We start from the raw sequence: 27,578 nt of genomic DNA, 5'->3' as shown, positions 1-27,578 counted from the left end.
CGAGTAGATTACATACAGAGTCATTGCAAAGACGTGAATAGAGGCAAGTAGACGCAAAATTGAACCAGGCAGTTGACATTTTTCAACTCGGGCGAACACTGCGACACTGTGTCACAAAGTTCTATCAGCGTGGAGATTTTCCTCCTGTCATCACTTACGTCCTGTTGTTGTTGAATCAGAAATAGAGGAAAAATATTGAAACCGTAGTTGTTCACCCAGAGCTCTACGATACCTGATATAAGTAGAGACTGGACGAAACTATGTGTATAAATGTATACGATAAATGCTATTGTTTGTAGCATTGTTATTGCTACAAACAATAACAATGCTGCCATATTAACCCCTATATGACGTTATTTTGAGTGTTGATGGTGCTGCTACAATGTAAACAAAGCTGAGCAACAATCGATCCGAGCTCCATTAAGAAAACAAGCATTTTAAAAGTGATTTGTTTGTCGTCTTCAGAAAAGAACTAACAAAACATGAATTAAAACTTTTTACAAATCAGCTGTCACAGTTCTTCCTCCATACTCCATACTGCAAATTTCCCCGCTGCGGGACTAATAAAGGATTATCTTATCTTATCTTATCTTGTCACTCTGTCTCTCAGTTCACTCCCAGCCTCTCATAGCTCTGCCCCTTCTCTCCTGTCACTCCACATCTCACTCACCTAATCAGTCTTACTCAGTACACCCGTCTGCCACACCCACCTCATCAGCACAATCCCTCTCACCTACCTTTCGACGTTCCGGCCGACTCCTGACCCGTTGGCGCTCCGGCCGACTCCTGCATCGCCTGTCCCGTCGGCGCTCCGGCCAACTCCAGTCCCGACTGGGCCTCAGCCTTCCCCGGGTCCCGTCCCGGCTGCTCTTGTTCCCGCTGGGCCGCAGCGCCCCCTGCTCTTGTTCCCGCTGGGCCGCAGCATCCCCCTGCTCTTGTTCCCGCTGGGCCGCAGCATCCCCCTGCTCCTGTTCCCGCCTTGCCGCCAGAGCCCCAGTCTCGAGAGCCCTTGCCGCCAGAGCCCCAGTCTCGATACGGAGGGTGTGTTAAGGAGTAGGAAAGGGAAAAAAAAAGAAAAAGTGTTGAAGCCAGCAATAGTTTAGAAAGGAGCTGAATTAAGATTAAGACTCCTCCAATGAATCGCCACCTTATCGTGGTGGATGGGGTTTGTGTGCCCCAGTGATCCTGAGAGCTGTGTTGTCGGGGGCAATAGCTCCTGGTAGGGTCTCCTCATAGTCGGGTGCAATGTGAGCTGGGCGGCAGGCTGGGGCGGGAACCTGGGCGTGCTGACCCCGGCATCACAGACTAGCTCTAGGGACGTGGAATGAGGAGTTGACCAGAACGCCGACGGGTCAGGAGTTGACCGGAACGCCGACAGGTCAGGAGTCGACCGGAAAGCCAACAGGTCAGGAGTCGGCAGGTGCACCGACTGGACAGGACTCGCCAGGAATGCCGACTGGACAGGACTCGCAGGAATGGCAACTGGACAGGAGTCGGCCGGGGCGCCGACGGGTCAGGAGTCGGCCGGGACGCCGACGGGTAAGGAGTCGGCAGGAACGCTGAAGGGTCAGGAGACGGCAGGAACGCCGACTGGACAGGAGTCAGGAGTCGGCCAGAACACCGACTGGACCGGGCGCCGGCGGGTCAGGAGTTGACCGGAACACCAACGGGTCAGGAGTTGACCCGAACGACCGCTGAAGGGTCAGGAGTCGGCAGGAACGCCAACGGGTCAGGAGTTGGCAGGAACGCTGAAGGGTCAGGAGAAGGCAGGAACGCCAACGGCGACGGAACAGGAGTCGGACCCGAACGCCGAAGCAGGTCAGGAGTCGGCCGGGGCCCAGGTCAGGAGTCGGAAGGTGCGCCGACGGAATAGGAGTCGGGGGCGCCGACTGGACAGGACCGGCAGGGATGGCAACTGGACAGGAGTCGGCCGGGCGCCGACGGGTCAGGAGTCGGCCGGGCGCCAACGGGTCAGGAGTCGGCAGGGGCGCCGACGGGACAGGAGTCGGCAGGAATGCCCACTGGACAGGAGTCGCCGGGACGGCGACGGAACAGGAGTCGGATGGGGTGCCGACTGGACAGGAGTTGGCCGGGGCGCCGGCGGGTCAGGAGTTGACCGGAACACCAACGGAACAGGAATCGGCAGGGGCCCGACGGGTCAGGAGTCGGCCGAACGCCGACGGGACAGGAGTCGCTGGAACTGCTGAACCAGGAGTCGGCAGGAATGGAGTCGCCGGGACGCCAACGGGTCAGGAGTCGGCAGGGGACGGCGACGGAACAGGAGTCGGACGGGGTGCCGACAGGACAGTCGGCAGGGGCGCCCGACGGTCAGGAGTCGGACCGGAACGCCAACGGGTCAGGAGTCGGCCGGGACGCCGACGGGTCAGGAGTCGGCAGGGTGCCGACGGACAGGAGATCGGCAGGGGCGCCGACGGGTCAGGAGTCGGCCGAAACGCCGACGGGACAGGAGTCGGCTGGAACGCCGACTGGTCAGGAGTTGGCAGGAACGCCGGCGGGTCAGGAGTGACCGGAACACCAACGGGTCAGGAGTTGACCCGGACGCCAACGGGTCAGGAGTCGGTCGGAACGCCGACAGGTCAGGAGTTGGCAGGAACGCTGAAGGGTCAGGAGAAGGCAGGAACGCCAACGGGGAGTCGGCCGGGCGCCAACGGGTCAGGAGTCGGCCGGGACGGCGACGGAACAGGAGTCGGACGGGGTGCCGACAGAACAGTCGGCAGGGGCGCCAATGCGTCAGGAGTCGGCAGGGACGCCGACGGAACAGGAGTCGGCAGGAACGCCGACTGGACAGGAGTCGGCCGGAACGCCGACGGGTCAGGAGTCCGGAACGCCGGGAACAGGAATCGGCAGGGGCCCGACGGGTCAGGAGTTGACCGGAACACCAACGGGTCAGGTGTTGACCCGAACGCCAACGGGTCAGGAGTCGGTCGGAACGCCGACGGGTCAGGAGTTGGCAGGAACGCTGAAGGGTCAGGAGAAGGCAGGAACGCCAACGGGTCAGGAGTCGACCCGAACGCCAACGGGTCAGGAGTCGGCAGGGCGCCGGGACGGCGACGGAACAGGAGTCGGACGGGGTGCCGACAGAACAGGAGTCGGCAGGGGCGCCAATGGTCAGGAGTCGGCAGGGGCGCCGACGGTCAGGAGTCGGCAGGGGCGCCGACGGAACAGGAATCGGCAGGGGCGCCGACGCGTCAGGAGTTGGACGGAGGTAACAACGGGTCAGGAGTCGACCCGAACGCCAACAGGTCAGGAGTCGGCAGGGGCGCCGACTGGACAGGAGTCGGCAGGAATGCCCACTGGACAGGAGTCGGCAGGAACGCCGACGGAACAGGAATCGGCAGGGGCGCCGACGCGTCAGGAGTCAGCCGGGACGCCGGAACGGGTCAGGAGTCGACCGGAACGCCCATCAGGTCAGGAGGGCTCCGGTCAGGAGTCGGCCGAGGGGGACGGAGTCGGCTGGAACTGCTGAACCAGGAGTCGGCAGGGACCCGATGGTGGACAGGAGTCGGCAGGAACGCCGACTGGACAGGAGTCGGCCGGGGCGCCGATGGGTCAGGAGTCGGCCGGGACGCCGACGGGTCAGGAGTCGGCAGGAACGCTGAAGGGTCAGGAGACGGCAGGAACGCCGACTGGACAGGAGTCGCCGGGGCACCGACGGATCAGGAGTCGGCCAGAACACCGACTGGACAGGAGTTGGCCGGGGCGCCGACGGGTCAGGAGTTGACCGGAACACCAACGGGTCAGGAGTCCCGAACGGACGACGGACAGGAACGAGGAGAAGGCAGTCAGGAGTCCGGGAACGGCGACGGGTCAGGAGTCGGACGGGGTCACGGAACAGGAGTCGGACGGGGCGCCGACGGGTCAGGAGTCGGCCGGGGCCGACGGAACAGGAATCGGCAGGGGCTCCAACGGGTCAGGAGTCGGCAGAAACGCCGACGGGACAGGAGTCGGCTGGAACTGCTGAACCAGGAGTCAGCCGGGAGCTGCTGAACCAGGAGTCGGCCGGGACGCCGATGGTTCAGGAGTTGACCGGAACGCCAACGGGACAGGAGTCGGCCGGGGCGCCGACGGGTCAGGAGTCGGCCGGGACGCCGACGGGTAAGGAGTCGGCAGGAACGCTGAAGGGTCAGGAGACGGCAGGAACGCCGACTGGACAGGAGTCGGCCGGGGCACCGACGGATCAGGAGTCGGCCAGAACGCCGACTGGACAGGATTTGGCCGGGGCGCCGGCGGGTCAGGAGTTGACCGGAACACCAACGGGTCAGGAGTTGACCCGAACGCCGACGGGACAGGAGTCGGCCGGAACGCCGACGGGACAGGAGTCGTCCGGAACGCCGAAGGGTCAGAGGTCGGCCTGTACTATGTAGGTGCGTGTTCATCAGTAGGCCCATACTGTGACAGTCAGAGTTGTACCAGGTAAACTACTTTCCATTCCAAGTTTCCTGTTTTGAATTTGAAGAAGTGATACGGAGCTGAATGCCTCTCCATCAGGTCAGGGATTCTAAGAATGACGTGTCCTCTCTCTCTGTTTTGAGGACCTGAACATGACCTCCATACTGGAACTCTTCACCAAGGTCCGGGGCTTGGCGAAGAGTCAATTGTGAACGCATTCCTCATTCACCAAGACTTTGCAGCAGGTAAAGGTGAAATACCGTATGCATCAGAAGGCGTTCAGAGAGACCCTCGCTGACTCTTATATGCACCGAGTTTAGTTTCAAGAAGGAAAAAAAGCCCCATGGTTATGCTTCAGTTACTCTGTGTCTGCATTGCTTACAGTGAATCTGAATATGGGATAGGATACATACATGTTTTCATACACACTTTCATTAGAGCCCACAATTATCACTGTGCGTTCAGGCGTACCATGGTTACATTGCATCATTTAGGTTCTCCAAATGGCCTTTTTGAAAAACATCTCGACAGAGAAACATTTGTAAAATATATATTTTCTCTGGTATTGTTTTAAAATTGAATCTTGGACATGGAAATATTGTGTATTTAGTCATCTGTAGCCTTGCAAAAAAAAGTTTTCAAGATTTAACTTCTATAAGCCTACTGTTTACCTGTAGCACTTGCAGTTATTTTGACTGGGGAGACAAAATGCAAAGAAAAAAGAGACGAAAACCATACATGTAGGGTTCAAGAACAAATGTCCCTTCTGCTAAAAACGTTGCTAAAATAGCCATTTAACCAGCCATCAATAACATTTAGGATGAAACACAATCAGCACAGACAAGAGAAACAATTCCAAATTGATAAAGTCTTTTTAGAATAACTCATCTTTGTCGAGGGGTCGCGAGCCTCCCAGGCGTATCCAGGTGCAGCAGTACACTCCAGTACATCCCCCCAAACCATGACCTCCTCGGCCCAACAACCCGCCGCCGGTCTCCACCGTCCACAGCCGGTCACCGACCCTCCGGTAGTGAGCGCAAAAAAACATCCACACACTCAAACAAACTCAGCCCCTCCCACCCACAGGTGCAGTCACTTGTCTTCATTATCACCTGTGCGCGCAACCAACGCTCACCTGTTGCGCGCAACGCTCACCTGTGCCTCTGGTCTGCGTTGCACAGCTACTCTCACTCCAGAAGTGACAGTTGCAAGTACTGTAATGGATATGTAATGTTTTTTTTTTTTTGATGTTCCGCTGCATTGATGCTAAAAGTCTCTAACTTTATGTGTTTTAACGCAAACATTTAAAATGAGTAGTTCCCATACAAATAATTAAACACAATTATACAAATATATGTATATATATACAGTACACCTTCTCATTCAATGTTTTTTCTTTATTTTTTATTTTTTTCTACATTCTAGATTAATATTGAAGACATCCAAACTATGAAGGAACACATATGGAATTATGTGGTAAACAAACAAATGCTCAACAAACCAGAATATGTTTTATATTTTAGATTCTAGTAGTTGAATGAGAAGGTGTGTCCAAACTGTTGACTGGTACTGTATATATATATATATATATATATATATATATATATATATATATATATATATATATTATTTCCCTTTTTGCATTATCCCCAAAAAGTTTTATAATTATTTTTTTGATTGCTGGGTTTTTCATGCTTCCTGCCGTGCATATGACAATAAAGAACTTGAATAGGGTGAAATAAACAAATGAAACACAAATGTTTGTGTATTTTAAGTATATTTTATCCCCTCAATATACATGAATTATGTGTTTTGTGGCATGCTAATGTATTGTTGTGGCAGTCAAAGTTTCAGTTCACCCAAATTATAATAAAGAAAGGGAAAACCCCTTAGTGGTATTTAGCTACGCAGGTGCAGAAATATATCAACCCCCATGCAATAAGAGTCACGCAAACGTTACAGAAACACTGACCAAACACAAAAAAGGTATTTAGAAAACCTATGTTTTTTTATTTTTTTTATTTTAACAGTATTTCTAACTTCAGTGTTGCTACCTGAAAAAAAAAACATGAATAGCAGACTACAGATCCATGTTGTGTTCATCTGTTGATTGTGCTATACAGAGCTAAAGAATCCTCCCCGTCTTCTTGACTTCTTGTTCTGTGAACAGAGGATTAAAACATTGCCAGTTTCTAACCTAATGTGTATTTTTAATAAAAAAATCATATAGAGATTAAAATGTGCTGCTCACAGCGGGGCCCTACAGGCATCGTCAGTTTTGACATTAATGTATTCGACCTCATCCTCCTCGTCCTCTTTCTGGGTGCGTATGTGGACCCGAGCTGGCCTGACGTTGGAGTAGAGGGCGTCTTCCTGCTTCTGGGCGAAGCGGACGCTGGAGTAGAGGAGATGATCTTCTGGTTGTCTGATTGTTGGAGCAGGCGGGACGTCATACACTACATCCATGTTTAGCTGAAGGTGCAAACACAATTCGAGCATAACCACATTTGTTGTTACCCTTATGCACAAATGACATCACAGCAAATTACCTGATGGACTTGAGGAGGCTGTTCTTCAAATATATTTATTTTTGTACATTTTCTTCACCTGAGAGTTAGTTTCTGGGCACAACAATTTATGCTTTTTCTTTTGGAAGTAATCCAAACAACTTTGATACTAAAGTTTTGGACAAAACATGGTGTTGCGGCAGTTTGTGAAGTAGTCACAACATGCAATCTATTGGTTTTGTGTCCAGGGACAGGAATTATCCCCATCGGTTTTCGGGCTGCGGTTTGAAGCCTGGAGTTTGGCATTTTGTCTGTCGCCATCTTGTTTTTTTGCAACCAGTGAACAGAAGTTACCATATTTGGACTGAGGAGGGGTGACGTAGAGACGCCGTATACGGCTCTGGTAGAGGTAGCGTCTGGTCCTGTCAATCACAGTAGCCCCGCCCTAAAGCATACCCTGCTTTATGGTCTGTTTGACTCTAAATGGAGCATCATTTACTAAATGAACATCATGCTGTATTGAAGAAGACTTGAAACTAGAGATTGAGACCATAAACTCATGTTTACAATGTTTACTGAGGGAATAAATCAAGAGAGAAGTAGAGTCATTTTCTCATAGACTTCTATACAACCAGAGGAGTCGCCCCCTGATGGACAGGAGAGAGAATGCAGGTTTAAGACACTTCAGCACTGGCTTCACATTGTCAGAACCAGAGTTTGCCGTCTTATATGGAGGCAGCTGCCAGCTGTTAACGTTCATTTTGTTGCCTTAACCTAACTGTGTGCAGCAATATTAAGCCCAATCATAATGTTTTTCCTAAACCTAACTTTCATTTTGTAGCGTTATTTTTGTTGCCGAGCGATACTAAAAAAACGGTGATGTCACGATGACTACGTCCACTTTTTGTGTCGAGTCTGTGGTTCATATACGTCACCTGGCTCCTGATCAGCTTATAACAATATTCATTTGCAATAGCCAGGTTCACCCAGTAGAGGGCAGTCACTGTGCATATTTAGAAAGAGACTTTGCACTTCACTACAAATTTGCACTTGAATCCATCAACATCAATAATAATCAATTTGGGGGTTTAGTTGCTCTTAAATAAAGACTAATAATAATCAAGCATCTCTTTTATAAGGGAGTCCTGGTCAATGTGGCAGCATAGAACGTTTGACATGAAGAAAAAACAACAGACTTTGAACAAAATGGCAAAATCAAACAACTTAAACAATTTCAATGTTTGTGGTTTTGTTGGCTAAAACTAACTGTATGTTGTTTTGTTGAACTTAATGTGGTCATGCTGTTCGTATCCCTGTACATAAAACCAATAGATTGCATTTTGTGACTATTTCACAAACTGCCCTGAGACTGTGTTGAAATAACACCCAGCAGTGAAAGGGTTGAAGGCGAAGAAATTAGGCAAAAGCGGTAAAACAAAGCAGATGTTTTCTTTTGCACTTACATACTTAAACTCCTCTTTTCTCACCTGTGCTCTGTTGTTGGGTCTCTCTCCACCACTAGACTGCTGTGTGAAGGACTTCTTTCTCCTGGAGGACAAACAACTGTACAGGTGAACTGCTAGATTTAGTAAAACAGATGACAATATTTTAAGATGCATTAGTGAACACAATCTTGGAGCCGTCGAATTGCTCACCTCATCCATAGGAAGACAGCAAGGAGCACAATTGCCAGAAGAACAGCAGTGATTGTCCCTGCGGCTGCTGATTTCAATGCTCCTGGAAAATCAAAAGGAAATACTGACGATTGATGAGGGGAATGAAGGACGTTAGGTCAAGGATATGTGAGGGTCTTCTGCCAACACCAAATAAAATCTGTTGTAAAGAGAGAAAGTGAACCCACATTACTTACCTGCCAAAACGGTCAGATGTAACGTGGAGTTACTACGTCCTCTGTTGTTCTGGGCTTCACAGTAATAAATCCCACCGTGTTCAGCTCTGAAGTCAGTGATGGTGAAGATCTGTCCTGATGCTTTTGGTGAGTCTTCACCCTCCTTGTACCAGGTGTAGTTAGCTGCTGGGTTAGCATCACTGCTACAGGTCAGATTCACTGAACTGCCCTCCACTATCTCATCAGAGGGACTCACTGACACAGAGGGAAGCTTTGGAGCATCTGGAAGAAAATACGTATACAATCATTCAATAGGTGTGCAGAGTTTGGCAGCATATATAATGGCAACATGTTTATATACATGTACGATGGAGCTCATGGCAGCCTTTTCAACTTTTTTACCACAGTGAAAGATTTACTGCCTTAAATCCATTCTAGCTGATAAGAAGTTGACCACAATCGCTCCTCTGTGTGAAGAACGTAACTGCAGGTTTATACCCTTAGAGGGTAACTTTGGTATTTTTCAACCTGGCCACTGTTTTCTTCCATGTTTCAATGTCTAAGTGACTGATGAGGAGCGAGATGCACTTAAAATAACAAGCATAGCCTGTCAAGGTAAAAACAAGCACTTTTAATTGACGTTAATGACACTGTCTACAGTGCTCTCATTCCATACTGGACCAATTTCTGAAATTGTTGTTGTTATTAGTAACTTAGGCACAAAAATATTGTGAAATAGGGTCCAGGTTGAAAAATAACCAAGTGACTCTTTGCAATCTGCAGCTGGTAGGACGGTTAAAGTGTGCTTCTTGATGATGTGGTAAACGCGTCAGATTTTTCTACATCCACATTCTCTATTTTTAAATAGTGTCAAAAGGGGTTTGATAATGTTTTGTACTCACACTGGACGTCTAAGGCGACAGACGTAGATTTGACCCGTCCGTAGTGATTCTCAGATTGGCAGTGGTAGTTCCCGCTGTCCTCAGAGCTGATGGAGGTGAAATGATGAATGCTTTCTGGTCCCTGAAGTATTATCTGGTTCTCCTTGTACCAGGTGTAGTTAGCTGCTGGGTTAGCATCACTGCTACAGGTCAGAGTCACTGAACTGCCCTCCACTATCTCATCAGAGGGACTCACTGACACAGAGGGAAGCTTTGGAGCATCTGGAGGAGATGTGTGAGATTTTTATGAATTAAGTTGTATTGCAGCATCTGAAACTTTTGACAAGGGATTAATATGATGGTTTGAATCCGTGCAGTGAATATGAATCCCAATAGTTGACAGTGATGCTTCAACATCTACTGGAGCTGATGTGTCCTAATAGATGCAACCATTTTACAGATTGAAATTGTTTTGAATAATCTGTTTCACTCACATGTCACATTAATAGAGATGTGTTCAGATGTCTTCCTCCCCAGCTCGTTCTCAGCTGTGCAGTAATACTGTCCAGAGTCAGAGGACTGGATGGAGCTGAAGACGAGCTGAGGTTCTTTACTGAGCAGTGATTGGTTCTCCTTGTACCAGGTGTATTTAACTTCTGGGTTAGCATCACTGCTACAGGTCAGAGTCACTGAATTGTCCTTCATGATCTCACCAGGGGAACCAACCTTCAGTAAGGGAACCGTCGGAGCATCTGGAAGAGACAATGTGAACACACATTAAAACTTTACCATTTTCATCACAATAAAAACATGCTTACATCAAAGTTTGCTTTATTTTATTATAACGCTCGTTTGGGTATCACATCGGTGGTGAATTTAGAAGCCAGCATGTGTGTTTGCATTTTGTTTTGTTTGCATTTGCACAAGGACAAACTCGTGAACGAAATTGCTCTATAGTATTAACAGTGGACAAAACCTCCACAGGGTACCTTTCATTTTTACTTTTAGTAAACCGTTATCTTCTGATGGAAAGTAACTAACTACATTTACTAAAGCATTGTACTTAAATACAATTTTGAGCTACTTGCACTTTTTCCATCTTTCTGCTACTTTATCCGACAATGTTTTGTAACTTAAGATGCTCGTTACTTTGCAGATTCAGACGATAATAAAAAAAATATATAATTAAGTATAAAAATATGATGTATTGTATTGTTATAGGTTCAGATAAAACATTAAAGTGATGAGCACATTGATGCATCGATAACTATAATCCACTAATACTGTGTAATATACAGTATATGATTCTGACAATGGTGCTTTTTCCCTATAGCTTTTAACTATAGCTTTAACTTGTAACAAAGTTTTACATCTTTAACTAATGTAAAAAAGAGTACTTCTTCCACCTATGGATTGTTTAAAATAATAACATTTAGGGTAACCTAGGTAACCAGACTTTCAGGATCTCCACGATCAAATTTCAGCATTAATGTAATGAATGAAATAATGCTTTAAATGCCTGCTGTACTGTTGTGCCGGGTCGTTTTGCAGAGCTGTTCTGACTTCTGAAAGGAGCAACGTGATTGGCTGAGGAAAACTATTGCCATACACTTTGATTTATGTTATATTCTATCTCTCTCCAACACTTTTTGCATTGGACCTTGCAAAAAGTGTTGTATGAGTTTATCACTGTTGATAGTAGATGATTCTGCACTGCGTGTTTGAGGCTGTGATGCAATGAGCATTTTCAGTTTTGAACATTGACTCTGATATTCAAACAAAATGCTCTTCTTTTTGCCAGCAGGAACAAGCTGTGAACACATGACATGATATTATCACCTCATAGCTGACAAACTTATGCCTCTTTTCACATCCAGCCGACACAAGCCACAATGGTGTTCATCGTGAGTTGTGTTTGTGTCCAAAATTTGCTCCAACTTTACAGCAGAAATAAACATGTTTACACACTGGTACAAAAACAATTATGGTTTCTAAAATGAATATACCTGTTCATGACATTTTTTTTACAATTCACCCGTTTATACTATGTCAAGGCTTAAACGTTTTTAATAAGTAAGAGCATGGCTGCAGTATGTGACAGGTGGTTGTCATGTAAGGGCGCAAGCTGCTAGCTGTCTGCTCTGCCACACATTTTGATCCATATTTCATTACGCATTACTTGAAACCTGACAAGATGGTTTTCCGTGTGATCTGGTGATATCACGAGAATCCAGCTATGGTTCCACCAACTACTGATCAGGCTGCAACCTCCTGTTCTGTGTGAAGCCGATTCGGAAGTGTCTTCAAGCTTACATTCTCTCTACTGACCAGCAGGGGGCAACTCCTCTAATTGCAGAAAGAAGGCTGATTGTATAGAAGTCTATGATTTATTCCCTCAGTAAACATTGTAAACATGAGTTTATGGTCTCAATCTCTAGTTTCAAGTCTTCTTCAATACAGCATGATGTTCATTTAGTAAATGATGCTCCATTTAGAGTCAAACAGACCATAAAGCAGGGGATGCTTTAGGGCGGGTTAACGTGTGTCACATCACATAAAAAAGGTTGTTTCTGTAAAAAATAACTATTGATTATAGCATCTTTAAAGTTTCCACCTGATGACATTATGTTTGTGAGAGAGTGGAGTAAACTCACACACTGGAGGAGAGCGGTAGCTCTGGTAAGCACAGGAATAACTGTCGGCGGGATCAACGTATCCTCTGTAAAATGTAGATGTTTCACCCTGGATCTTTTTTGTTTTATTCTTGTACCAAACAAATGACAAACGGGCGATAGGAAGACAGCTGCTGTGACAAATCAGCCTTGGACCCGTTGAAGACCAGATCACCTGCACCTGTAAATCTGAATCTGTGAACAAGGAACAGCAGATGCGACATTAAATGACACAATGCACAATCTACCACTTTCTTATGTACATCTCTTACTCAACTCTGTGAATGGTCCATCCAATGTTACACTGTTAACTGAAACTAATTTATCTCATCAACGTGCTTAGGCTCCATATTTGTTAAAAATCACGTTTACCTCTTCACTTTTCTGTGTGTTAAACTTTGCTTTCAACTAGAATTTAAAGCTGAGCCAAAGAGACAATTATGATATGGCATGGGGTGCTGAATTTTAAGGATTAACTGTTTATCAGACAACAAATGATACAAGATTTAACCCAGCAGTCCCTCCACCTCACTCCTCCACTGGGAGACTAGTTTGCCGAGAGGAGAGCAGGTGCTAGCTTCGGTTTTCAGCTAGTGCTAACCCTGGCGCCTCCGTGTTTTTCAACAAATATTACAACAAAAATGATTACCAACCCTCCCTTTAATCAGAAAGCACATAATCATCATGATGAATACTGAGGTTTCTGCTACATTAACTGCAGGATCACTTTGTGTTCATTTGTACCTGTGACGGTCAGAGTTGTTCCAGGTGAACTGCTCCCCAATTCAAATCTTTCTGTTGTGAATTTGAAGTGATACTCGGCTGAATCGTTCTCTCTCAGGTCAGTGATTGTCAAAGTGGAGCGTCTTTCCTCTTCTGCACGGAACCGAACACGACCTTTATAGTGAAAGTCTTTTGTGAGGTCCTCAGGTTGTGTGTGATACTGCCAACGATGATTACGCTCAGGGTTGAACCAGAATTTATATCTGACATAATTATAATCATTATATGTGCAAGAAATGTCCACAGACGAGCCTTTGAAGGCACAGATTCTTCTGTCAGCGTATGCCACTCTGTTGCAGTTTGTATCAAAAACACCTGAAAAAATGACACAAAAAAAGAATAATTAATTGCATTGCTGTGCATGATGTCGCTCATGTAAAAACACATGTGAAAGCTTGAAGCTAAACAGCAAAGTGAGAGGAAGTCCATGGAGGAAACTCACACAGTGACGGAGACAGGGAGGCCTCATGTTCTCTTGCAGCACAGGCTGTGCTTTCTCCACGATAAAAGCAGCCTGATGAGTTCTGGCCTGACTCTTTCATCTTCTTTCTGTCCTTGTACCAGATGTAGGAAGTTTGGTCAGTTAAACAACTGCTGTGACACTTAAGTTTAACCGATTTACAGTTGCTTGTCCATGAACTTGTTTTGCTGACCTGCACCTGTAAACCTAGATTTGTAAAGAAACAAAAAATATGAACTGTCATCGGAGACACCAGCAGTGTTTACTAAATGTTGAGCACTTGGAGCTGACACAAACAACAAAAAAGTGTTACCTGTGACGGACAAAGTGACTCCAGGTTCACCGGTATATCTCACGTCTGGTCGGTTTGTCATGAACCTGAACTTGTACACAGCCCGATCGCTCTCTCTCACGTCGCTGATTCTCAGAGTGCATTGGTTGTTGTCATAACTGTACTGCACTCGACCTGCATACTCTGGGTCTGTTCTCAGATCCACCAGTTGTCCTTCCCACCTGTCAGTAATCCAGAATGCCCTCTCAACTGTTCTGTAACCGTAATTTGTTCTGGATGGGTACGTATAGCTGCAGTGTATTTCCACCGTTGATCCTTTTATGGCACAGATCTGAGTGTGAGAGTAAGTCACCCCCCAGTCATTCAGACCCTGAATCACTGTAAGAGAAACCACAAACCACAATCAGACTCATGACATCAAGGGACAGAGTTGAGCGTGTTGCACACTTCATGATACACCTTCATGGTAAACGTTAAAATGGGACAACAGAGTGCTGCATGGATGATGTATTTTTGTAGGCCAAACCGTTTTCCGTCTGGGAGGTGATCATGTTTTCGTCTAAAAACCCTTTCACAGTGTGTTTTCACTTCATGCAAGATTACATTTTGATGCCTAAAAATATCTTATTCAGCATTTGGCTGTACTTAACTCCTCCCTCTCCTGACACCTCTGGTTAAAAATTACTACTACATCCACTTCTTATATGCAGTGTATGAGGCCAAACCAGGAAGTTAGCATTACACTGGTTCCCTTGACAACAAGCCAATTGGATTTTTTCCATTAGATTTTGGGTTATTGCAGAAAACAAACTCACATGTTTTGTTCAGCAAGATAATCACAAATGAACACTACTTTTATGATTTATGAAGTAAAATAAGTTAGAAGCTAATGTTAGACTATAAAGGAACTACACCACGGTCACATAAACATGAGTTTATTAAATAAGTCTGTTACGACCTACTAGACAGTGTGATAATGTGAAGTAGTCTCATTTAGCCTCTTAGCAATTTCCTTTTTTGTCTTTTTTTTGAGACACTTAATAGTTTAAGAAAATCCTGTCTCCAACAACAAATCATAAAATATAAAAACTATAAATAAACAACAAAAACTATTAAATCAAATGAATATTATTTGTATTTGGTATTTTTGTGAAATGCAGATATGAAATGAGGATTGATGGGTAATATGTATATTTATATTGCCATATTGTCCAATAATATGATATGATATAAATGTCATATATATATATATGTATTTGTGAAAGTAATAGAGGGAAGTAGAGAGTTAAACATCAACACCTCGAACATGTTTGAACAGGAATAGATCCAAACTTTCATGACACTGAATATTAATTATCAGCCGAGTGGAAAAAAATGATCTGCTTGCTTGCTTGGTTTCCTGTTTGTTGTGAGGTGAGGCGTGTAACAGTGCAGAGAAATGCCGAAGAGAGAAGTGAAACTCTTGTGAGGTGAACCACCAGTATGGGAGGGAGATTCACTCTCAGTCCAGCCAGCTGAGCAGAATGAAGACTGGTGGTTTAATTCCACTGACTATTTTAAACTTCCTGCGTACTCAGATAACCTGAACCTGAATAACATTAATTACTTAATGATCCATTTTTTGTCTCAAGTTAGAAAGCGTCACAGGGTTTTAGAGGTAAATATCACATCGTATCACAACACCATCAAATCTACTGGTGATCTGGTGACCAATAACTGCTTAATGATTACACAATGAATTAAGCATGAACCCTCATATTAAAGCAGAACTTCATTCATTTTTAAATGGATGTAATGAACACAGTGAGGCTCGGTGAGAAGAGTTCATGTTGCTGTTTTCAGTGAAGGAGTTACTGGAAAATAATAACATTTCACTTTTCTTTTTTTTTTTTTTACAATTAACAATCCAAGATTAGCTCTAATTAAAGTTAATAATTATTGAATTAATAATATAAATAAAGAAAAAACTTTGTGTGCATTCTTTGATGAAGCAATATGGCCAAATAACAGATGATTTAAAAAAAAAAAAAAACAGACAAAAGCACATTATGGATAAAAAGACACTGTCCAATTTACTGTTCAGCTCACATCAGTTTCCTTTCTGAACAGGTTTCTTAATAGAATTCCAGCAGCAGCATCATACAACTCAACTGGGTCTGTCCCTTAACTTTCTTCAAGGAAACGTGATTATTTTGCTCAATCCATCTCAAAAAGGTGACAATTGAAAAAGTTTAACCTCCTGGAGGGTCAGTCGAAAGGTTATACTGGATCACATTTTAAATTCGAGTTTAAATTTGAACTAAACCGCTGTTAAATTGAATCTTTCTTCATTTTAAAATAGTTTTGTCAATCGGGTTTTTAGTGAATCCTTGTTCGTGCAACCCAGACCTGCAATACAAATATAAATGTAATAAATATAAATGTAGATTTACAGTACCTGACGCAGACAGCAGGAAGATGACAAACCCACTCACGGCTGCTATTAATCTCATATCTCCTGCGCTCATCTCTCTTTGTGTTAAAACATGTCAGTTTAGTTTTTCAAAGGAGGGATACTGTCTCAAAAGAGAACTTGTCTCTTCTTAAGGACACTTTATCTGTATGAGCTGATAAAACAAAAGTCTTGCTTCCTCTTTTCATAATTACCATGCATGTGCAGCTGGTTGTCTGTAAATCCCCGGGTTGAAATGAAGTATGTAAAAAAAAATTAAAAATGTGGCCAAGTTGAACAATATTCAGCTGCCTGCAAAGAAGAATCAGGAAGTCACAGAAAAAGGAAGTCACAGAAACAGCTAGTCACGGAAACAGTGACTTCCTGTTAGAGCCGATATGTAGGCTGTTTGTAGTTTCATAATATGTAAATATACAGTACCAGTCAAAAGTTTGGACACACCTTCTCCTTCAATGGTTTTTCTTTATTTTTTTCTACATTGTAGATTAATATTGAAGACATCCAAACTATGAAGGAACACATATGGAATTATGTGGTAAACAAACAAATGCTCAACAAACCAGAATATGTTTTATATTTTACATTCTTCAAAGTAGTTGAATGAGAAGGTGTGTCCAAACCTTTGACTGGTACTGTATATTTATGTGGAATTGTGCGGTTATCTGGCATTGTATTCTATTCTTCGTTGTTTTTATGTCTGTGAAACACTTTGCTGCTGGTTGTGATATGTGTTACATAAATAAGCTTTATTATATTCAATCACACAAGATATGTTTTGAGATTAAACCTTCTTTGCACAACATAGCAAACAATCGAGCGTAAAGTATTACAATTACACATAAAAATAGGAATTTCTACAAAATGGGATGTTTGTTGTCAAAACTAAGAGCTGATCAGCCCTTTGATCTTGTGACAGCCAGGCATTTCCCATCATCAAGTCTTAAAATAACCTCCTAATGTCTTTTACTAAGCGCTTTTCCTTGGCCTCCATGGTCAAGGAAAGATGTTAAGAAGAGCATTTTGGGGGTATTTATGAAAAGACAACCACTGTACTCAGAGAATCCGACTCCACTTTCACTAAGCTACGTAATTATGATGCAACGGCGGATGTCACTGAGGTAGGTCTGCCATGGGGAAACCACAACAAAGAAGGACAAAAAAAGCGCAACTTAAATATGGTCCCATGAAATCTATCACACAACAGCATGCAGGCTATTTAAAGAGCTCCTTCAGTGACAGGCTGCTTCAGTTGTGAAGGAGAAAAAACAGAGCAGCTTCCTTCCTGCTGCTGTCACACTGACCAATCAACAGAGCTTCAGTAGAAAGTGCAATATCAGTGAAACTGTTCAATATCAATATTGCCTTTGTGCAATAATGTAGATTCAACCGTTTGGTTATATTTTGCTTTTTAACAATTTAATAATTTATTACAGGCCTAGCTTTTTTTCTTGTTTTTTTACAGATTCTTCTTGTTAATGATAATTAGTTTGACAGTTTGCCATATTTACTGTTTATTTTATTTATTTATTAGTGGGTTTTTTTTTACTTATTTGTTATGTGTTCTAATTAAATAAATACATATGCAATAAAATAAAATGGTGGTCACTGTCTATTCATATTTGTCAACATTAATTGATTCTGGGGCGGATTACCTTCTTTCCTTTGGTAAAGGATGTTCAAGTGTATCATATGCTAAAGGAGCTAAGAAAGGATTCATAGATGGGACCATAATTTACAAAATGAAATTCGTGCTGAATTGAAGAAGACTTGAAACTAGAGATTGAGACCATAAACTCATGTTTACAATGTTTACTGAGGGAATAAATCAAGAGAGAAGTCATTTTCTCATAGACTTCAATACAACCAGACTTTGTTTTGCAACCAGAGGAGTCTCCCCCTTGTGGCCTTTAGAAAGAATGCAAGTTTAAGACACTTCAGCATTGGCTTCACTTTCCAGACGTGGCAAAAACTGCAGTTCCTAAAATGGCCACTTGAGGCTGACTCCAAAAAAGACTTAATCCCCACTTGGCAAAAGTCATCCAAGTTGACTTAAAAGTTGGAAAATATGGTTTAGAGTGGCAAAAAAAAAAGATAAAAAAAGGACATAAGCATTTAAATAGACATTTTTTTTACAGACCAGGCACCAAGATGAAGTGAATGAGGCTTCTTTTAAAAATTGCATATAATTTACAGATAATTTTTGTCATGAATTCAAATTAATTGCCTCTCTTTTCAACATTTGCTTTATTTATATATAGAAATAAAGCTTAAACAGTTTAAACAATATAATTTGGCCTGTTTAAAGAAGAAATACAATTTCCCTTAGGAACCTGGTTCCAAAACTATCTACTATCAACTGACTGAAACAATATAGATCAGTGCAGTCACATACATTTAACAAACTGTAGCCACAGAATGAAAACAGTCCACTATATATTTACATAGACAATAGTTGTTTGATGCTATATTAATGCTCTGAATGTCCAATTTAGCACCTTTATGCTGAGAGATGAGCACTTAAACAAAACACTAAATTGTGTAGCACCTTTAGTTAAAATTCAAAAAGAGTATTGGCAATATTCAACAATAAAAACAATATAAAAGAACAGCAGTGCAGAGATTGGTAAAGACTGATTATAGTAAAATGTACTTGATAAGATGCTTTTCTAACACTGGCAGTAAAATATTACTACAGAGTAACATTTTTAAGCTAATTCTGTATTGGAAGGCAATTTATATATTACAAGCTGACCACCCATTGGCTACCTGATACTAGTACTCTGCTGGACATCATAACGATGGTAAATACAGTATATCAAACCTCATATTCATACATTTGTGTTAACACTGTAAAGTAACAGACCACAGATCATGGTTATGTTCATACTCTTGGTTGTTTGCTGACTTTGCTGTACAGTGCAGATAAATCATCCACTGCTCCTTGACCTCTTGATCTGTGACTCACAATATTAACTAAGAACAGGTTTAAATGACAGGAAAACAGTGGAAATAAAAGAAACAGCCGTTCCAAACTTTATGTAGCAGAGAAAGATTATCATGGACTCACTCGTTGGTAGCACTGGCACTCTTAAATTTGACACTTGTGTACTCCAGATCCTCCTCTTCCTCCTTGCGTCTGTGGGGCCGAGCTGAGCTGACGTTGGAGTAGAGAACCTCTTCCTGGTTTCTAGAGAAGCTCACGCTGGCATAGCAAAGCTCTTCCTGCTGCTCCGCTGTTGCACTCTGCACCAATAAACAAGAGTACGTAAGGATCTATTGGATAAGTACATTTTTTGTTGGCTTGTATTACAAATGACTACATAGTAAAACATCTGCAGGGTTTAAGGTGGGGGGCTTGTTCTGCAAGTTCTCATGTCTTGGCATCAAACCTCAGCTTTAAAGTTAAAAAATGAAGCAAAGGTTTGAGGTCACTTCTGTTTTTATTGTTGTAATCTCGACTGGAAGTTTAATTCATTTATAAACTGCTAACATGTATCTGTGGATGTAGAGGTGTACATCCCCAACAATGACAGAGCTAAGCCACATCACCCACAGTGTTTGTAACAGCATATCCGTCTCAACAACAGAGAAAGGCTGGATAAAGCCGGGGTGGCAAACTTCTTTGATTGTGGGTCGTATACAGAAACATATATAAGGTCAAGGGCCAAACAATAGTAAATGTGTGGTTTTCAACCAGTCACATTGCAAGACAATCTGTGTTTCAGTACCAGAAAACATCATGTGCCTGTGGACAAGGTGTGGGACTGATGTTTAGACCGCAAAGTGTTTTTCACCGCAAAGGATTCCTTCCCCCTTGACTACTGCAAAAAAGAACTGACTTTTTAAACGTTTCAGAGATTTTTTTCTACTCGCTCGCTATCTTCCGTCTTTCGCTTCCGCCATGTTTACCTGATGAACTGAAGTAAATGTTTTCATAGTATTGAATAGATCAGCTGTTCAAAATGGCAGATAACTCTAGTGTTTAAAATGTGAGGGGCAAAGCACATACAGTATCATTTATTAGAAACATGCTCAAGCCAAATTCTAGTTTATTTCTAAAAAAAACCAGTGTGTGACATTGACATTTAGGTTAATCATTGTGGAAATGAACAGATGAAAGTACCCAAAAAGGGGCATGAAGACAAATGCATTTTAAAGTGAGAGTGAACTCTTTGTGACACCTGAGCTCTTCTTCCTCACCTGAGCGTCGTTGTCTGGTCTCTCTCCAGGCTCACTAGTTTGTGTCGAGGACCTCTTTCTTCTGGATAGAAAAATAAATGAACAAACAAATTAATCATCAAATTAAGTTAGTCAACAACTGAGCAAATGTAAGATGCATTACTGAATATAATCACAGTAAAGCTGAACTGCTCACCTAATCAACAGGAAGGCAGCGAGGATTATGATAGCCAGTAAAATAGCAACAGTTGATCCAACAGCTACTGTTGTCATTGATCCTTGGGAAACTGTGATCAAACGAAATATATTAATTATGGAAGGACAGGTTGTTTGGGTCCATTAAACGTGTTAATTATACATAGAAAAAAGGTTTAACGCAGTGTAACAGAATCTCTAGGAACTCAGGATTGCATCTCTGCTGTATGCAGATGATATAGTACTTTATCCACATGTGACGTCAAAGTCAAGTGTGTTGCTCTTGGGTTGAATGTCACATCGTGGAAATAAAAAAGGAATAGAATGGACATTACCAATAAAAGCAACGTAGCTGGATGGTCAGAGCGGCGGCCATTTCTATGTGTACTGTTGTCTTTGCGACTATTGAAGCTGGCTAACTTCTATATAAACTAAACAGACTCACAGGAATCACTGAGGTGAGGTTTTGCAGTAACTACCTAACCTTAGTTTAAAATAAGTGCTGTAGTAAAAAAAAAATGTCAGAGTAAAGGAGTAAAATTCAACATCTTTATTCTTCTTTATCCATTTCAGAGGAGGGAGTTCTTTGTTCAGCTATTTTTCTGTAAACAGTGTAGCATAAAAGCATGGTGGAATTAGCTAAATAGCAACCTAACTAGCATACAGCTGACTAGTTAACTAAGTTCAATAAAGTCAGACACCACTGGACTACAGGGGCAGCAGGTAATGTGAGTCTTGATCAGTGTTAGTCAGATTACCATAACCGTCAAGTAATCATTGTTTTTATGCAAACATATGTGGTTTTCAAATGTAGCCATGTTGACTATGATTGACAGCTGCACCAATAAAGATTGCAAAAATAATTTGAGTATTGAAACTAAAGGCTCCTTTCACTGTGAGTATCTTGTTTAACTGGATTGTTAAGATAATGTGTAAGTCAATGGTCCTGATGAGAATGATTTACCCGACACAGTAATCAGATGTAAGGTGGAGTTACTGCGTCCTCTGTTGTTCTGGGCTTCACAGGAATAATTCCCACTGTGTTCAGCTCTGAAGTCAGTGATGGTGAAGATCTGTCCTGATGCTTTTGGTGAGTCTTCACCCTCCTTGTACCAGGTGTAGTTAGCTGCTGGGTTAGCATCACTGCTACAGGTCAGAGTCACTGAACTGCCCTCCACTATCTCATCAGAGGGACTCACTGACACAGAGGGAAGCTTTGGAGCATCTGGAGGAGACGTGTTAACAGAGATTATTCTAGATTAATATTGTTTTCATACAGAGGAACAAGGTGTATTTGAATAATAAACTGTCAATAACTGTGTGTATCAGCATTTCAGACTTTGAAAGTGGTTTGACAAACAGATGTGTGATGGTTTGAATCTGGATCCTAAAAACCACATAAAACCTTTTATCCAAAAGGGAGGAGGCATTAAAAACCTCCTGAAGCTGCTCAGTGAATTACAGCAGACTGAATGTGAAGCAAGTAGAGCTGAAGAAAGTAGTTATGATCAGTGAAATCTTCTCCTGTAAAGACTGGACAGATTTAAGATGTTTGTTCTCTGAACTGTTTCACTCACATGTCACATTAATAGAGATGTATTCAGATGTCTTCGTCCCCAGCTGGTTCTCAGCTGTGCAGTAATACTGTCCAGAGTCAGAGGACTGGATGGAGCTGAAGACGAGCTGAGGTTCTTTACTGAGAGGAGGAGGGTCTGGATTTACATCCTCCTTGTACCAGGTGTATTTAGCTGCTGGGTTAGCATCACTGCTACAGGTCAGAGTCACTGAACTGCCCTCCACTATCTCATCAGAGGGACTCACTGACACAGAGGGAAGCTTTGGAGCATCTGGAGGAGAAATGTTAACAGAGATTAAGGGTTTTTTACTACAAAGAACAAGTAGTATTTGAAAAATAAACTGTGAATGTCAGTGTGTATCAGCATTTCAAACTTTGAAGGTGGTCTAACAAATGGATGTGTGATGGTTTATAACTTTATCCCAAAATCTCCTGAAGCTGCTCAGTGAATTACAGCAGACTGAATATGAAGCAAGTAGAGCTGAAGAAAGTAGTTATGATCAGTGAAATCTTCTCCTGCAAAGACTGGACAGATTTAAGATGTTTGTTATCTTTGAATAATCTGTTTCACTCACATGTCACATTAATAGAGATGTATTCAGATGTCTTCGTCCCCAGCTGGTTCTCAGCTGTGCAGTAATACTGTCCAGAGTCAGAGGACTGGATGGAGCTGAAGACCAGCTGAGGCTTTTTACTGAGCAGTGATTGGTTCCTCTTGTACCAGGTGTAGTTAGCTGCTGGGTTAGCATCACTGCTACAGGTCAGAGTCACTGAACTGCCCTCCACTATCTCATCAGAGGGACTCACTGACACAGAGGGAAGCTTTGGAGCATCTGGAGGAGAAATTGATACACATACTTAAAGATTATATAATATGTTATAATAGACAATTGACTATTTAAATAAATAGACTTAGACTATCCCTATTATTTATCACAGCTGCTGTCCAGAGTGCTGATCCTGGATCTGTCACAGGTGAGACTCCTGCTGGTGGAAACTGAGAATAACAAGCCTTTAATCATTTGTAATCTTCATCAACATTCTTCTCTTTAGATGCTGGTTGTGTCGTTAGCTGAGTCTGTCCTCTCAGTTCTAGCTGTTGTAGGGAGTTATTGATTGTTTGTCACACCCAGCTGGAAGATCACTTCCTAGTTATGCTTTGTAAATAATTTACCAAACGGATGTATTAAATAATGGAGGTGGAGGGTGAAGCTTGAGTTTCACTCCCGAGTAAATTAAATAAATGCTCTTATTAATTGTTTTATTTGGTCGACCTTAACAAACTCCCTCTAACTCTAATAAATCACATCTGTTGCATCATCAACTGTTTGCACGTTACCGGTCACTTTCATATAATTTCATACAGCCTCTGTGGTTGTAGCAGCACTCATGTTTTTCAGATTCAGCACTAAGAACATGCAGCTTGACTGTCAAAATAAATCTAAAGAAACTGAAAAAAAAATGTTTAACAGAGATGACAGATGAAAAGTTACAGACCAACAGTCTGCATTCTGTCTCAGTTTAAAATGTTAAATTAACTCCAGTACAACACAAATAAAACTATTTAAAACAACAGACAGTTTATCTGACGTCTACTTTAACATTAAGGAGACTCCAGTGTGTTTACAGCTGTGATTGTAATTGTATTGTTATATCAGTGTGTGTGTGTGACACTTCTACACATAAACAACAGGGGCCAGGGATTGAACCACCGACCCTCTGATCAGTGGACGACTCCTTTATCTCCTGAGGTTTGTAACAGATGTGCTTAATATTTTTGGTAACCATAAATTCTCATTCAGTACCAGACTGGTGCCGCCATATGAAATGGTCTTAAACCTCCACAGGCTGACACAGTGGAGTAAACTTACACACTGGAGGAGAACAGTGATTCTCAGATCCTCTTACAGCACAGGAGTAGCTGTCTGCAGAACCAAAGTAGACTGAATAATAAGAAGATGATCCTGTCTCGATGTGCTGTCCATTCTTGTACCAGATGTAGGAAGGATTATCAGGCAGAACATAACTGCTGTGACACTCCAGCAACGACCAGGTAAGATCTGATCTGCTCACCTTCACCTGGAGACCTGGATCTGTGAAGAAGGAACAGGAATGTTATTTTATTTAACTGTCAACATTCACACAAGACAAATTCATATTCTAGTTTTCTAGATGTTGAACCTTTGGAGATTATTAACATGTGAATTCAATTATTAATGTTACCTGTCAAAGACAAGAAGACTCCAGGTGAATCAGAATATTTCTCATATTGTTTGTTTGTCCTGAACCTGAACTTGTACTCAGCTGAGTCACTCTTTATCACGTTTGTAATAATCAGGGTGCACTTCTTCTCATCACATCTGTACTGCACACAACCTGAATACTCAGAGTCTGTTTTCAGATCCACAGGTTCACCACCTTTCTGTTTGAACCAGAATGCTTCCTTGATATCACGGTGCTGTATTCTAGATGGGTATGTGTAGGTGCAGTGTATTTCCACTGTTGATCCTTCTACAGCACAGACCTCAGTAGGAGTGTAAGTCACTCCCCAGCCATCCTCACTCTGTATCACTGTAACACAGAGCACATCAGGAACCACAGTCAGACTCAGAACAACATCAGAGGACAGACTCTCATTTGTCAGTGTGAGACAAAGTTTTATCTTAACTAAGACTTATTCTGTGTCACGTTTGTTCATATAAAACATTTTTTGTCTGTTTTTAAAAATATGTTTATACTGTAAATAAAGTTTTAATGCTGTTTCTAGTTCTTGCTAAAGTGATCAGAGGTATGGAGAAATATGCAAATCATTGAGTTTAACATGATTATTATTTATAAAATAAATAATGAGTCACCGATGTACACATGATCTCTGCAGTTTAAAGGAACAGTAATGTATTGAACCTGTCAACTTAAACACAGTGAACAAGATAAATAAGCTGAAGATTAGATATTAGAAGGAAACAGTTCATGAGAAATGCAGTCTGCTTTGCTCTGTGGTTTTCTGTCTGTGATCAGGCTGCTGCAGAGTGTGAAAACAAACTGCAGAGAAAAGCAGAACACTGAGGCGTTGGTCAATAGTGTGATATGTAGATAACAGATCACTGAAAGCTTTTTTTAAGCATTAGACTGTAAATGGCTTTTAAAAGTCGACATAAACACACACTTCAGATGTGAATACAATTTTCAAAAACCCCAAAATCTGAATTCTGCAGCACCTAGCAGTTATTTAATTAAATCCTGCATGTTATACCTACATGGCTCCTCATTGACAGGTGGAAACAAACAACCTCTTGCTTCTCTGTAAGTATGTCCACATATTTCTTTATTCTAATTTTACTTCAAACATAATCATAAATCCATCGCTGAACCGGCCCAAAGTGTCAGGGGCCCCTCTGGCCTTCGCTTACAAAATGTCACTCAAAGAGAAAGGCACCAACCAGGAAGAGACTCTAAATGACCACAAATACATGAAAAACTACTTCAAAAAGGGTAAAAACATCCACAAATAGACACAAAGTGACTACAAGGAGATGCAAAAAGACCATGAAGGGGCAAAACAACCACAAAGAGACTCAAAATGAATAAATGTGGTCTAATGCATAGAAACGCTGGCTGAATGATTGTAGGAAGTTCCACAGAGCGGTTCATTTTTGTTAAACAAATTATTCAGTTTTTTTTCTTTGTTAATGTTTGTACAGTCATTACTTCCATCCACATCAACGCAACTTTACTGTCTTTAATGGCGCACACTTCTTCAGTTTATAAAGTTTATAATGATAAAGTACAAGTGTACAGTGATGCTGCTGGTGTTAAAAACCCAACTTCCTCTGTTTTTCTGAGGTGCGCTTACAGCCTTAAGAATATAAATGTAGATGTACAGTACCTTGTACAGAGAGAAGGAAGACGACAAATCCACTGGCTGCTGCTGTTGAACTCATAGCTGCTCCTCTCTGTTGAATCAGCAGGTAGATCAGAAACTCTTTATGTCAGTAAGTCATCATGAACACGTCTTCACTAAAAAGGAGGATGTGGTCTTTGAAGTGAGCTTGTGTCTTCCGTGGTTGGTACAAAGCTGCTGTTTAACACCAGCCTGGCTTCCTTCCTCTTTACATTATTAACATGTGTTGGAAGGCCACTAGAACACTAGTCCTCCTTTTATATTACCAAAGACTTATTCTGTGTTGTTCTCATATTTTTACTTCTGTCTGTTTTTAAAAATAGGTTAATACTGTAGATTAAGTTTTATTGTTGTCTCTGGTTTGTGCTAAAGTCAACAGAGGTATAGAGAAATATGCATATTATTGAGTTTACATGAGAATTTATAATGAGTCAACGATGTACACATGATCTCTGCAGTTTAAAGGAACAGTAATGTATTGAACCTGTCAACTTAAACAGAGTGAACAAGATAAAGAAGCTGTAGATTAGACATTAGAAGGAAACAGTTCATGAGAAATGCAGTCTGCTTTGCTCTGTGGTTTTCTGTCTGTGGTCAGGCTGCTGCAGAGTGTGAATACAAACTGCAGAGAAAAGTAGAACACTGAGGCGTTGGTCAATAGTGTGATCTGAAGATTAGAAGCATTAGACTTTAAATGGCTTTTAAAGGTCGACATAAACTAACACCTTAGATTTCAAAATTCAAATTTGCTCTTTTAAAACGAAAAAATCTGAATTCCAACCAGGAAGAGACTCTAAATTTTACCACAAATACACGAAAAACTTCTACAAAAAGGGTAAAAACATCCACAAATAGACACAAAATGACTACAAGGAGATGCAAAAAGACCATGAAGGGGCAAAGCAAGTAACTCAAGAGTGAGACTCAATGAATAAATGTGGCACAACTCTTCAGTTCATGAATGTTTGTAATGTTACAGAGATGCTGCTTTTTGTTAAAAACAGCTCTCTGTTGGTTTCTTTGTTAATGTAAAGACTTCAATCTAAAGAAAGAAAAGGGAATGTTGCACCAAATGTTATAACATCAAGTCTGTTTATTAACTAAAAACACAACTTCCTCTGTTTTTCTGAGGCACGCTTACAGCCTTAAGAATATAAATGTAGATGTACAGTACCTTGTACAGAGAGAAGGAAGACGACAAATCCACTGGCTGCTGCTGTTGAACTCATAGCTGCTCCTCTCTGTTGAATCAGCAGGTAGATCAGAAACTCTTTATGTCAGTAAGTCATCATGAACACGTCTTCACTAAAAAGGAGGATGTGGTCTTTGAAGTGAGCTTGTGTCTTCCGTGGTTGGTACAAAGCTGCTGCTTAACACCAGCCTGGCTTCCTTCCTCTTTACATTATTAACATGTGTTGGAA

General features: G+C 42.3%; 1 protein-coding gene across 1 annotated transcript; it reads right to left on the bottom strand.

Moving 5' to 3' along the window:
• Positions 1-6,203: 6,203 nt before the first annotated feature.
• On the bottom strand, positions 6,204-26,278 carry LOC129114898 (uncharacterized). The gene is made up of 20 exons (XM_054626781.1): positions 26,143-26,278; positions 24,480-24,827; positions 24,128-24,349; positions 22,832-23,089; positions 22,258-22,527; positions 21,645-21,905; positions 20,682-20,772; positions 20,507-20,567; positions 19,374-19,549; positions 16,292-16,377; positions 13,876-14,232; positions 13,545-13,769; positions 13,064-13,417; positions 12,302-12,514; positions 10,142-10,399; positions 9,669-9,929; positions 8,788-9,048; positions 8,573-8,654; positions 8,405-8,465; positions 6,204-6,882 (listed from the first exon to the last, which is right to left on the bottom strand). Exons 1-20 carry the CDS (start codon positions 26,195-26,197, stop codon positions 6,658-6,660), a joined length of 4,125 nt encoding a protein of 1,374 aa, XP_054482756.1. The 5' UTR covers positions 26,198-26,278; the 3' UTR covers positions 6,204-6,657.
• Between the last annotated feature and the right edge of the window lie 1,300 nt (positions 26,279-27,578).

This window comes from Anoplopoma fimbria, unplaced genomic scaffold (genome assembly GCF_027596085.1).
Source record: "Anoplopoma fimbria isolate UVic2021 breed Golden Eagle Sablefish unplaced genomic scaffold, Afim_UVic_2022 Un_contig_10909_pilon_pilon, whole genome shotgun sequence".
NCBI lineage: Eukaryota > Metazoa > Chordata > Actinopteri > Perciformes > Anoplopomatidae > Anoplopoma > Anoplopoma fimbria.
Note: the sequence above shows the minus strand (reverse complement) of the source record. Positions and strands in the feature narration are given on the sequence as shown.

Bases quoted from the DNA above. Each gene is read 5' to 3' on its own strand.
- LOC129114898 (XM_054626781.1), bottom strand. From the start codon at position 26,197: ATGAGTTCAACAGCAGCAGCCAGTGGATTTGTCGTCTTCCTTCTCTCT. The intron at 13,770-13,875 runs GTAACACTTTTT...TTACAAATCTAG, and splicing joins AGTCACTTTGTCCGTCACAG to GTTTACAGGTGCAGGTCAGC. The intron at 12,515-13,063 runs GTACAAATGAAC...CCTTGTTCACAG, and splicing joins AACAACTCTGACCGTCACAG to ATTCAGATTTACAGGTGCAG.